Source organism: Fusarium redolens (genome assembly GCF_020744475.1).
Source record: "Fusarium redolens strain MPI-CAGE-AT-0023 chromosome Unknown BKA55scaffold_2, whole genome shotgun sequence".
NCBI lineage: Eukaryota > Fungi > Ascomycota > Sordariomycetes > Hypocreales > Nectriaceae > Fusarium > Fusarium redolens.
In genome coordinates this window covers 1,199,401-1,212,882 of record NW_025763665.1, presented here as the reverse complement: position 1 = coordinate 1,212,882, position 13,482 = coordinate 1,199,401, and the positions used below count along the sequence as shown (strand labels likewise).

The 13,482-nt window shown below is 49.2% G+C and overlaps 2 protein-coding genes across 2 annotated transcripts; both read left to right on the top strand.

Annotated features, from left to right (window-relative positions):
- Nucleotides 1-589: 589 nt before the first annotated feature.
- Nucleotides 590-1,882, top strand: BKA55DRAFT_499709 (DNA glycosylase; the record flags this gene model as incomplete). The annotated part of the gene is made up of 2 exons (XM_046186675.1): nt 590-1,066; nt 1,121-1,882. 2 exons carry the CDS (start codon nt 590-592, stop codon nt 1,880-1,882), a joined length of 1,239 nt encoding a protein of 412 aa, XP_046054860.1.
- A 671-nt stretch (nt 1,883-2,553) lies between these two features.
- On the top strand, nt 2,554-6,186 carry BKA55DRAFT_533828 (armadillo-type protein; the record flags this gene model as incomplete). The annotated part of the gene is made up of 1 exon (XM_046189520.1): nt 2,554-6,186. The coding sequence occupies one exon, from the start codon at nt 2,554-2,556 to the stop codon at nt 6,184-6,186; it is 3,633 nt and encodes a 1,210-aa protein (XP_046054859.1).
- Between the last annotated feature and the right edge of the window lie 7,296 nt (nt 6,187-13,482).

Here is a 13,482-nt window from a genome sequence, read left to right as displayed (position 1 = left end):
TGGATGTGTTCTCTGAAATTGATGAATGTGAATGGTTGGTAGGCGGATTCGTTGATTCAAGCCGCAACGAGGTTCCAATTTCAAAGAGCTGGTAGGCATCGCGCGAGGCTGGAGCTTTTTTTGCCAGAGGCGCTAACGTTAGTAAGGTTTGGGCCTAGCGCCAATATTTAGGACTTGGCCTCTCGGTTAGGCTTGGGCAGCTTGCGAAAACCTCCAGCAGCATACAGAGTCGAGAATAAGCAATTCCGTGAACTAGACTCATGATATATATTATATGTAGCTAAAACCTGTCATATTTGATCTTAAACACGTTCCTGGGGCAGTATCTATATAATTATGAATCCTTGTATCAACTACGTGAGAGTATGTTGTTCTTGAGCTCTTAACAGTTGGGGTTTGGCTTATGTTCGTACTCAGGTAAGCTGTCGAGTTTCAGGGGCTATAGCGTTCAGAATAGCCTATTACATCATCAGCCTTGAGTCGCCACGGACATCAAAGTATTAGTTTCATTCTGCCAATTCGTTCTCTAACGCATCTCTCTTGTTGATGCCTCTTACAATAAGAGTAGTTAGTTCGATTCTTTTCCTCAATGTCTGTCGTGGGGAAGACGGATTGGCAAAAATTGCCCGTCACACTTGGGGAGCTTTGTATCAACACCACCTTAAGATGTGGGCAATCTTTTAGATGGCAGAAGATCAACCATGAATGGCGAGTTGTTTTCGAACCACAGCCTGTCGAATATACTAATAGCTTCAGGACCTGCACTTTACATGGACGACTTCTTCACCTGAAGCAGGACTCGACTCATCTGCACTATCGGGTCACCTTTCCAGCTCCCAAACCTTTGACGCCACCACCCAACAATACAGAAGCTCTCCTACGGCACTATTTCAACCTGGATACTAGCCTCGAACCGCTTTATAAACAGTGGTCAGATGATGATGCCAACTTCAAAAAGAGGGCTCCCCAGTTTAAAGGCGTTCGAATTCTCAGTCAAGATGCCTGGGAGACGTTGATATGTTTTATCTGTAGCAGCAACAACAATATTACGCGGATATCACAAATGGTGGGTGTATTTCGTGTGTAAAGGTTTTGACTCATAACTGATCGAGTATCCAAGGTGTATAAGCTGTGTCTGAATTACGGCCCCCTCATTGCATATATGGGAGACGAGCCATTTCACGACTTCCCATCGCCTCAAGACCTTACAGGAGATGGTGTTGAATCACGTCTTCGAGAATTAGGCTTCGGATACCGGGCAAAGTACATTGCTGAAACAGCACGGATGGTTGCCAACGAGAAGCCTGAAACCTGGTTGGAAAGCCTTCGGAACCCTGACCAACCAGGCTTCAACACAACGCCTGTACCGAAGGAGAAGCATGCAAGTTACAAAGAGGCACTGGCGCAACTACTCACTTTGAAGGGGGTTGGCCCCAAAGTTGCCGACTGCGTATGCCTCATGGGCCTCGGCTGGGGAGAGGCAGTTCCGGTCGACACTCATGTTTGGCAAATCGCTCAGCGAGACTACAAGTTTGGGAAATCAAAGGCCAAGACATTAAACAAGGCCACTTACGAGGCTGTGGGGGACCACTTCCGAAGCCTCTGGGGGCCATTTGCCGGCTGGGCTCACTCAGTCCTCTTTGCCGCTGATTTGAGAGAGTTTGCAGCTCAGGCTGCAAAAGAAGAGGACGAGCCTACCGTGTTGAAACTGATGGCGTACGATTCCACAGAACATACCAGATCAAAAACGAAGACGACTATTACCATTACTGACAGTGACACTATGGTGAAAGAAGAAACACCGGTCATTGAACCCAAAGATGAGCAAGGGCTGGAGGAGATCAAACAGATGAGAAGGTCGAAAAGGGTGCGCACTTCATAAGAGTGCCTTTCAACGCCCAGTTAAGACAGGAAAAATAACTAAATCTACTTCACTGTTTCGTCGAAGTGAGATAATCGATAAATATTGAATACTTGGTTTACAAGGCTTATGGTGAGTCTGAGTCTCATGTTGACAGGTGTTAGGCCTATCAGCGCACCATAAGAAGTTGCTCGCACTTTTCTTGAACCCAAGTACTTCTGGCACCAGGACGTGGCTATGTACCTATTTCCTAGACTTGGGTATTGTTGTGATGCGGACTAATATATAATACCATTCGATTCACAGTTTCTCGAGATGCTACCCCGGATAGACGCAAGTTCAATGGAGGGCGTTTTTCATGATATTTCAATGCCAAGGCCCCTTCAACTCGAAATTCACTATTCGTCGTGTGTAAACTCATTATGTCTTTAGGGGTGGGAGATGTGGTTTCCAGGGGTAAATCATTGTTGACAATTTGCCTCTTCCAGTAAGCGGGCATATGCATGAATCTCTGAGCAAGCGGTTAAAATTCGGGTGGAGAAGATCGCCCCCCAACCTAGGAAAGCTTCGTCAAGGAGTGTAATTTTGCGACCACCCATCATCTATTTTCAACTCTCCATGCGCAACGATAACGCTCCGAGCGCCCCTTGTCCTCTCGAACCGGGATGAAGCTGCGAACATCATAATCGAAAATGTCTGACGCGGATTTCGAGACCATCAAGAAGCTCCAGCAGGAGCGAAATGCTGCCTCTGGGGCCAACAAGGGTTCGCGAACCTTTGATAAAGCAAATCAGCGAGTCGACGACACCAAGCAGAAGTTGACCGACAGCGCCGACAGCACCCTCTACGATCGTGATGGAGCTGATAGATTTGCCGGGTATCACACGTCGCTACCGATGGGCGACGACGATGAAGAGATGGGCGACGGTGACAATACGCGACGGCTGACTGGCCAGTATACCGCATCGCGAGAGATGATTGATGAGTTCGCTCGTGGAGGTGGTGTGGAGGAAGATGACATCCTTGCTGGGAAAGGCGAGAACAGTGGTCGAATCGTCGACCGTGAAACAGATTATCAAAAGCGCCGATTCAATCGCGCCCTCACTCCCACACGCGCCGATCCCTTCGCTGAGAACCGCCAGGCTGGCACTTCCGAGAATGGTACCAGCTATCGCGAGATCATGGAGGCTCGTGAACTAGAAAGGGAGGAGCAGCGCGTTTTGCAGGCCATCAAAGCGAAGCAGGAGGGCAAAACCGGTGATGAAGGCGATGCACAGCCCATGCTAACAGATGGAAATGCTGAAGTTGAAGCTACCGAGGCTTCTTCAACTGCTCGGAAGCGCAAGAAGAGATGGGATGTGTCGTCGGCACCCGCTGAGGATGATAGGGCCGAGGCCACAGAAGCGGCCAAGCCCAAGCGTTCGCGATGGGACCAGGCTCCTGCACCTGGAGCAGAGGTTTCTAGGAAGCGCTCGCGATGGGACCAGGCCCCTTCTGCTACGCCCATGGGTAACACAGGGTTAGCTACTCCTGCGCACCCATCATCTGCACCTACTCTGCCAACAACTTTTGGTACCGACATTGGTCGAAACATGCCTCTCAGCGACGAAGAACTCGACCTCCTCCTACCGGGCGAGAGCGAGGGTTACAAAATCCTCGAGCCTCCTCCTGGCTACGAACCTGTCCGCGCTCCAGCACACAAGCTTATGGCCACCCCTGCTCCCCAAACAGGCTTCATGATGCAAGATCCCGAACAAGTACGCTTCAGTGGGAAACCAATGCCTGCTGAGATCCCCGGAGTTGGAGATCTACAGTTCTTCAAGGCTGAAGACATGGCATATTTCGGGAAGCTTACCGATGGTTCTGACGAGAATGCTCTAACGGTTGAAGAGCTGAAGGAGAGGAAGATCATGAGGCTTCTGTTAAAGATCAAGAACGGTACTCCCCCCATGAGAAAGACTGCTCTTCGCCAGATTACCGACAATGCCAGGCAATTCGGAGCCGGTCCTCTCTTTGACCAAATCTTGCCCCTACTCATGGAGAAGACGTTGGAGGATCAAGAGCGCCATTTGCTGGTGAAAGTTATTGACCGAATTCTTTACAAACTCGACGACCTCGTGCGCCCCTATGTCCACAAGATCCTGGTTGTTATTGAGCCACTGCTCATCGACCAAGACTACTACGCCAGAGTGGAGGGACGCGAAATTATCTCTAACCTGAGCAAGGCCGCTGGTCTTGCTACCATGATCAGCACTATGCGACCCGATATCGACCACGTCGATGAATATGTCCGGAACACAACAGCACGAGCTTTTGCTGTGGTAGCATCCGCCCTCGGCATCCCGGCTTTGCTGCCCTTCCTCAGAGCTGTCTGCAGGAGCAAGAAGTCATGGCAAGCCCGTCACACAGGTGTGAAGATTGTTCAGCAAATCCCTATTCTGATGGGCTGTGCCGTGCTTCCTCACCTCAAGGGCCTTGTTGAGTGTATTGGGCCTAACCTCAACGATGAACAAACAAAGGTCAGAACAGTTACCAGTTTGGCCATTGCCGCATTAGCTGAGGCTTCCAATCCTTATGGTATCGAGAGTTTCGATGACATCCTTAACCCTCTGTGGACGGGCGCCCGCAAGCAGCGAGGCAAGGGTCTTGCAGGTTTCCTCAAGGCTGTTGGATACATCATTCCCCTGATGGACGAGGAGTACGCCAATTACTATACCAGCCAAATCATGGAGATCCTGCTTCGTGAGTTCTCTTCGCCTGACGAGGAAATGAAGAAGGTGGTTCTCAAGGTTGTCTCTCAGTGCGCTGGGACGGATGGTGTCACTGCAGGATACCTCAAGGAGCACGTTCTGGACGAGTTCTTCAAGAGCTTTTGGGTACGAAGAATGGCCTTGGATAAGCGAAACTATCGACAAGTGGTTGAAACAACTGTCGATATCGGCCAAAAGGTTGGAGTCAGCGAAATCGTGGAGAGGATCGTCAACAACCTTAAAGACGAGAGCGAACCATACCGAAAGATGACTGTTGAAACGGTGGAGAAGATTGTTGCCAGCTTGGGCGCAGCAGATATCGGCGAGCGCCTAGAAGAGCGACTTGTAGACGGTATCCTTCATGCGTTCCAGGAGCAGAGCGTCGAAGACATTATCATGCTCAACGGCTTTGGTTCTGTTGTCAATGCTTTGGGAACTCGCTGCAAGCCCTACATCCCGCAAATCGTCAGTACTATTCTATGGCGACTCAACAACAAATCGGCTACGGTTAGACAACAGGCAGCAGATCTGATTTCTCGAATTGCGATGGTAATGAAGCAGTGTGGCGAGGACGCCCTCATGGGTAAGCTGGGCGTTGTGCTCTACGAGTACCTGGGCGAAGAATATCCCGAAGTTCTCGGATCTATCTTGGGTGCCCTGCGGTCCATTGTTACAGTTGTTGGTATTGCACAGATGCAACCACCCATCAAGGAGCTGCTCCCACGACTGACCCCTATTCTGCGAAACCGTCACGAAAAGGTTCAGGAGAATACGATTGACCTGGTCGGCCGTATTGCGGATCGGGGACCTGAGAGCGTCAATGCCCGAGAATGGATGCGGATCTGCTTTGAGCTGCTCGACATGCTTAAGGCTCACAAAAAGGGCATTCGACGAGCTGCGAACAATACGTTTGGTTTCATTGCCAAAGCTATTGGTCCTCAGGATGTGTTGGCAACTCTGTTGAACAACCTTCGAGTGCAGGAGCGCCAGTCCCGTGTTAACACGGCTGTTGCCATAGGTATCGTGGCCGAAACTTGTGCTCCCTTTACAGTTCTTCCTGCCCTCATGAACGAATACCGAGTCCCTGAGCTCAACGTGCAGAATGGTGTGCTCAAGTCGCTTTCTTTCCTTTTCGAGTATATCGGCGAGATGGCAAAGGACTACGTCTACGCAGTGACTCCCTTATTGGAAGACGCCCTTATCGACCGTGATCAGGTCCACCGTCAAACAGCAGCTTCCGTCGTCAAGCATATTGCGTTGGGCGTCGTTGGTCTGGGATGCGAGGACGCTATGGTGCATCTACTCAACCTTCTGTACCCCAATCTATTCGAGACTAGCCCGCATGTCATCGATCGTATCGTGGAGGCCATTGAGGCCATTCGAATGGCAGTCGGACCAGGCTTGGTGCTCAACTACGTCTGGGCGGGCCTGTTCCATCCGGCAAGAAAGGTCAGAACCCCATACTGGCGCCTGTACAACGACGCATACGTTCAGGGGGCTGACGCAATGGTGCCATATTATCCAAATCTTGACGAAGACAAGATGGATAGACCGGAGCTGGCGATTGTGCTGTAAGAGTTTGTATAGACAGGGAAGATTGGCCTCACGAGGTTGCTCACAATGGTGATAGCAGGGGTTTATTCCAAGGATTTTTCTTTTCTTGTGTTAGGTATGGATCTGGGGAGGCTAGTAATTTGGAATGCTGTACGTTGGAAGGGGGTTATTGCATGCGTCAGGGCGTTCTGATAGATAATAAAAACGGCTTCAATGTTTCGAATCTCTGGTTGCATTACACCGAGTGCTAATCTCCTGTCTCACAACCATGTGAATGATGTTGGCTTACTTTCCAACCCCTTTACCTAACGTTGATCTGAGTGTTGACCGCTTGCTGGGTCAAGAAACGGGTGATTTGCCAAGACTGGTGTAGCACTCATTTCAATTCTCATCTCACCTCACCTCACAGCGGAGCCGCCGACTTCGCATGTTCGTTGCAGCTACAGGGATGAAGAAGAGAATTGGGGTCCTTCAACCGAGCTGGTGGTTTCACCTCATTAACAAGAGCGACGATCATCCGAAGGCAGCAGTTTAGCTAGATGTTAGCTTGGCAGCGATTTATTGACTATGTTCTCACCAAAGAATTCTCCATAAGTCAGCAACCGAAAGTAACATTGGCGAATTGAGCATGTTACCTTTCAGGTCGCCATGAATCTCAGCCGGACGCTTGGGCCTGAAAGATCCCAAAAGCCATGGAAGGCTGGTTCGGATTGGCTATCCATACACACGACTCTGTCTGTAGCTACACCGCACGTGTGATGACTTCTACAGAGCAGATAGAGCAGGATGTATCATCGAACTGATAGACCATCATGCACGGATGGAACCATTCACACTTCTTCGGTAGTCAACGCCCGGACCCGCGGCTCATCCACACTCTAAGAGGAACTTTTGAGCAAGACTCCGGCAGATGCAGATTTTCACCCATAGGGATCTCCCCATCTTCCTGTCGTCTTCGCTCTGAGTCAAGGGAGAGGGGAAGCAGAAGGGGGCCGTGCCGCCCAACCTTTTGGATCGTGTCACGGAGTTGTTACCTCGACATTTTCTTGGTTCTGAATACAAGCCAAAGATGGTTGGGCATGGAGTCGACAATACCAGCAAGGAACATACGCAAGGTCGATAGGGAGGGGAGGCACGTAGTGATCGACACTCACTAAGCATCTTCTTGTGCTTCTGAGTGGCTGTACGTGGAGGGGAAATCTGGCTGAAGCCCACGGACGTCTCTCTTTTTCCATACAGAGTAAATGCGTGTCTATCATCTTTATTATTGCACGTGGGCATTTGTTGGATCTTCTGGTGGAGACGCCTGGTGTGTGTGCTTCGGTACAAGGCTCAAGATGGAATTCTTATCATGATGTTTTGTTGTGCTTCATGTGCCGTGCTCCCCGTGTTAGCATTGTCTTTACCATGCACCCGGGTGCATGGTTGTGTATGTAAGGCTTGTAACGACGTCAGAAGTGACAAGATGCAGATGCAGCTGGTTTGCGACAGGGTGAGGAACAAGGGATTCGGATTTTGTCTCAAGCTCTTGGATCTCACACCTGGGAGCTGTTGTCCAAAAGATGGAATGGGATCCATTCACAGACCAACTTATTCACCTCCACTGGTAGACCGGCTGGCATCGTGCCCGATGTTATCGTTGCTGATGTCTGCCAAGGTCATCGAAGTGGTCTTGCAGCCATTGGAAGCCAACCGCCGGTCCTCAGACACTTGCCAAGGGTCATCGAGATGTAAGAAAGACACTTCTGTCCACGATGATTTCATAGCATCCATAATTGAAGCTATCTCATATATGCCAATCCCGAACCCACATCTTAGCTGCTCTGCGGAAGAGGGTTTTGAGAATATAAGGTCAGGTTCAAGCCTTGCGTCGCCCTAGCACTATGTAGGAGTGACAGAATAAGCAGTATGTCTAGGTCTCAGGACCAGCTGAACTATGTTGGAAGGCTGTCCCTCACCCGCAATTGAGCTTAGGCGCCGTTGACTTTTTGCTTTGAGGCTTGCTTCTGTTGAGATATTGGCTGTGATCCTGCACCTTAATTCGTGCCCATGACTCTCAAGTTGTTGTGATGTGCAGCCGCAACGGTTGCTAATTTGATAATCAGAAGAAAGGCGTGCAAATCTCCCCGAGAAGGCTGAGGTTTGGACAAGCCAAGGCGCAGGATGAACGGATTTGGCAGAATATCTTACTTAGTCTTTGGCAACTTCTCCCTGTGATTGCCAATGCCAAAACAAAACTGTATTCACACGTCACATCGGTTGGATGCTGGGACGGGAGAGCAACCAACTCAAGGCCCTAAACCCCGCCCAATTGCTTATCCTTGAAGAAGAGCAGCATATGTGGAGATGAATCTGCTAAGAGACAAAGCAATAAAAGCCGACGACAAATGAGAGGTACTGATAGAGGCCAGGATAGTGAAAGTGAATCGAGATGAGGAGAAGGATGGTGGGTGGTGATTAATTTAGTCAGCGAGGAAGAGCTAGAGGAGGGTCAGGTGATGGAGGACATGGACTGAAAAGTCCAGAAGGGATTGGAGATAAACACCCAAACTCAGAGGAAAGCGGGGTGGGACAGAAAGGATCTTCCAGGGGTTATTAGAGGCTCACAGATTCTTCTCACAGCCATGTAGAGATTTTCATTGATTGTAAGGAGCTACTAGAATGAAAGGAGGTACATAGTTAACTGATTCTCGGGGTATCTGATATAGTATTTGGAAGAACATGTTCTCTTCTCTATCTGAGTCACAAGTATGAGGTAAATGAGTGAAGAAGAAAGGATGGCATTCTCAGCAATGCCATCAGGGGAATGGGAAGGAGACCGAATTGCGGTGCGCTGGATTGAGAATAGCCTATATTTTAGAGGACGTCAGAGCCCACCGCCAGAGGAGCCGGATGGTAGAGATGGCGGCGCAAGGACACCATCTCAAATGCAAGCCACGAAAGAAGTCAATGCTGAAAAAAAGCAAAGCTTAGCCCCATGGAAGCCAAGGAGACGGTCTACTAAGGTAGAGAGTTATTGTAGATACCTGAGGTAGACAGTTGCCTGGCCTGGCATGTGCGAGAGAGGGGAGAACTGGCAGACTTTCTTTTGTTTCGTTTCGTGTCTCACTCAACCTTGTTGCTCCTTCTGTCTCTCGCGAGGCTTGCTAGCTTGAAAAGTCGAGGTACTGAGGTATCTAGGTACCTAGGGCTCCATGGTCAGCGTTTGGAGGGAATGCGGCTATGTAGACATCCGTCGATGGAGCGGTTGGTGTTGTTTCCACTTTGGGTGACCAAGGCTGAGATTGTATACAGTATCACAGTGTGTATGGTAGAACGAGCCTAAGTTTTCTCCCCTTTCAATTCGTGAGTATTCCTAGAGTGGCAAAACGAGGACGAAACGTCTGCCATTAACAGATGGACTAACATGGGTTTGAGGACCGGAAGCTTGGATGTAGTCGACTTGAGTTAACATTGGGCCTCGTTTTGGTCGTATGCCCAATTACACGACGAGGGCGCTGAACTAACTACTCAGGACGAGGCTGTGAGAGTGTGATGATGGATGGTTCATGCTACATTGTGCACACACAGTCCGACAGGTGACCACGGAAGTGATAATGCAATGGAATGGCATCACAGAGTGGTATACCGTAGTGTAGAATGTTGGTTGCGGATGCGTGATGACAACAGTGATACGAAAAAGAGACTCGCAGCTAGGATTGTTGTAAATTACTTATATAACTTGTCCCTATCAGATGAGGCCAGCATCATTCATCAATCAATCAAATCACCAATTGGGACGTAATGGATTAAGAGGCTGCCTAGTGGTGATGTCTGTCCCTGGACACAGAACCACATCCGGCCTCTGATATTCTCTGCCCTCTCAGAAACAAAGACAGCCATGGTTACTGTACCCTAGCTCGAAGAGTAGCGTAGCCTGATTAGCCTGGCTTCAGCCAAACCCACCCATGTCCCGGCATCAATCAGAGACTAAACGCAAATAAATTAAACCCGTCAGTCACCCCTGTCATGTATCTTGGACAAGCCCTCTATGTTCACGCCCCCAAAGACGCCCCCACCCTCACTCTCCCCACATGCAAAAGTCAAAAGGGAAGAAAGTGGGTACAGGGCGCTTGTCCCTGTTCGGCCATCTGCGGCAGCGAATGAACAAGCTCTTCGATGACGTTTAGCGGGGGGAGTTCGGCCGGGTCTTTGCAGCAACGGAGCCGGGGACCCTTACCGCTGCCTCTGACGTCACGGCCCCCATTACATTTCAACGGTTTTTCTTTTACAGAGGCAGTTTCTTTGTTAAGACGAAGCGGATGCAGCACTCTAAACCTATGAGAGCTGAGAACTAAACACTGCCGCGGCCAAAACAAACTTTCGAAGCTTATCACAATATAGGTAGCCATTAGAATTGTGGGCTTACACGAGTCGTTACCTACAGTACCTCATTCAATGTTACTGTAAGGAGTAGGTCAAAAAACTTGACTCAACCACAAGGGTCAGAAAAGAAATTATACTGCACCTACCTACCTACTGTACGCAGCACGATATCAGATGGTTCAATACGGTATAGCTCCATACTCCGTAAGACAATTAGGCATTTATTTCATCATGCAGAAGCAAACCCAACCGTCCCTCACACGTAAAACACAAGATAGCAACGAACAGACAAGGAGAGGGGAAAACAAGTTTATCTTCTAAGTCGCTCAATCCATCTCTCCACGCCCCATTAATTTTTCCACTCTCCAGTACCTAGCAGTACAGTGGCCGGCCGACCCTCTCTTTTCTCAGCTGTGTCTGTATACCTGCTCCGTACATTGTAACCGATTGATTGATTTGATTTGGTTAAACTGCTAGCTTATCCTTCTCCACGTCACAAACCAGGAAACTCAGCGAGGAGAAGAAATGTCACCCTTGCTATTTATTGCTATTGCTTCCGATTTTTCTCTGGCTCTCTCCAATCCATGACCCCAAGCTGAATTAGTACTAGCCCCCCAATAAGAAGGACCCTGAAGATCCCATCATCGGCGCTTCTTTACGTAGAGGCCAGAGTCCGTGGCAGAATCTCAAACGCGGACGACGAGTCTAATTTCTCCGTGGACGTCATTGCTCGGCCCACGACCGCCATCATTATCGTTGTTTCGGAATCCTTCTGATCAATCCGAGGTCTTTTTTCCTTCCTTTTACGAATAGTGCATACTCTTGAACATGAAAGTACGACGACATTACGCACCTTGTGTGAGGTAAAAGCTGGGGTCAAAAGGGGGCAATGGATAAGCAGCCATGTTGTCAAGGGCTTCAGGTTGAGTTATGGTACTAAAATGGGGCAATAAAGTGACTTTGACAGTACTCTAATTCTCAAGTATACCAAACTTGTGTCCTAAGTTGAGGAACATGACACAAAGAATTCGCCCCAAGGGTCCTAACCACAGTCATGCATGCACTCTTATCAGCCTATCCAACCACTACCCCAAAGGAAGTCGTTTGCACCGCCTCGGAGGTCTGTTGTCAACTGTGTCTCACAAATCGGCCAGTCCCATGCCATGCCGTGAATGTGAATCCGTCACTACGGCGCCGGATCTCTTGGGTTCCGCGACCCGGGCGCTGACATCTCAGCCGTGAGAGACGTCATATGTCATATCACCGAAGCCGTGACATGGCACAGCAGCTATTACAGTACATACCCCTATAGCACGAGAACCCGTTCTTCGTCTATTTCGGCTGCCAACCTCCGCTGTCGCAGTGAACACTGCAGTTGAACAATACTTTGGCCATGTCGCGCGTCCTTTTTGCCACAGAGGATAAATTGCCCAATGTGGAGGCTGGACATGGATGAGGTTATGGATATCAATCTGATCGAGTAATCCGAACGAGCGTACAGCAAGTGGAGGAAGAATCTCCCACATGCATCTTCTGTAACAGGGCGCCTCGGTCGGCTATTAACAATTCCATAGGTGGTATTATCAATCTCGGCGATGCGTAGCAATTGTTAAACTATTGGCATCGCAGAATATGCAGTTAATAGGTGCCACCAGCACCCATCTTCTCTTGCAATGCAACTTGTTTTGGTGACATGACATGAGCTGAAACTGAGATCTCTCTCCCGCTGTCCGGCATCCCAGTTTTGTGGCTTGAAAACAGATCGATTTTCAACCAACAACGGGGTGTAACGCAACGAATGGGGGGCCAGCTGTGATTGACAAGGATTGAATGAAATATCGGGGGCCATTGGAGAAAGAGAATGAGAATGAGAATGAGAATGAGATGGGAATGTGGAATCTGAGCGCGGAAAAAGAAAGAAGAAAAAAAGGGAATTACCGACCCTGGCAAATGGGAGATGGGCAATTCCCTTGCTGACTCCACTCAACTCCCATGAGCAGTAAGCTAAGAGATGATAAACGGTACGAAAAAAAGATTTGGTAGAGGTCGAAAACGGATGTAGAACTAATTCCTACTGAATCAATTGCAACTTTCCAAGTGCAATGCCGTATTTAGAGCCATTCATTCATTTCATGTTCATCTCTAGTGAAAACCTTCTAGTTGACTTCTAATAAACCTTCTTCAACAGCATCAGTGCAACACCCAATAACACCACCCAAGACCTCTCGCAAGCTAAACTGAATACATGCTAAGGCCATCATCTCATCCACTCACCCACGGATGTCAAAACCGAGGCTCAACTCTTTGGACCATATCCTCCGGGGGGGTCCCCTTGTCCCCTTGCTCAAACTGCAAAAGGACCCTCAGTTCTCAAGCCAACCCAATCTCAATCTCCCCTTTCAAAGTTAATCTACCAACGCCTTTGACTCCCTACCTTTCCACCCCCACAAAGCTTGTCCGGTCTTGACAATGCCATCGACTCAATGACGATACCTCTTGCGGTAGGGATGTACACAACTTGAAACGCCGGTGTCTGCTATTCTAGGTCATGATCGACAGACAATAACAGACTAGGTGCAGGGATGGTCACCATTTGTTCCTGTCCTTCCTCTCCTGTCCTCTCCTGTTGCTGCAAATTCATTTGCGTCAAAGACTTGGTGGTAGAAGGAATAGGGGCTGCATTACGCGTCTGTGTCTCAAGTGCTGGTCCTCAATCCATCTTCGTTTATCATCGACAACAGCAATTAGCTTCGACGTTGAATTGGACATTTCGCAGTTCTCTACATTAGCTCCCTCGGCAATACCGCCTCTCCCTGTTTGACGCAGGCCAGGGCCACCTCTTGCGGCTATCTCGTTACCTGAGTGTGAGATGGAGGGGAGTGGGAGACCGTCCAGCCGCCTTCGCGCTTATTGCTGAGCCCCCTTTACTATCCTTGAAACTGCACGACTGGC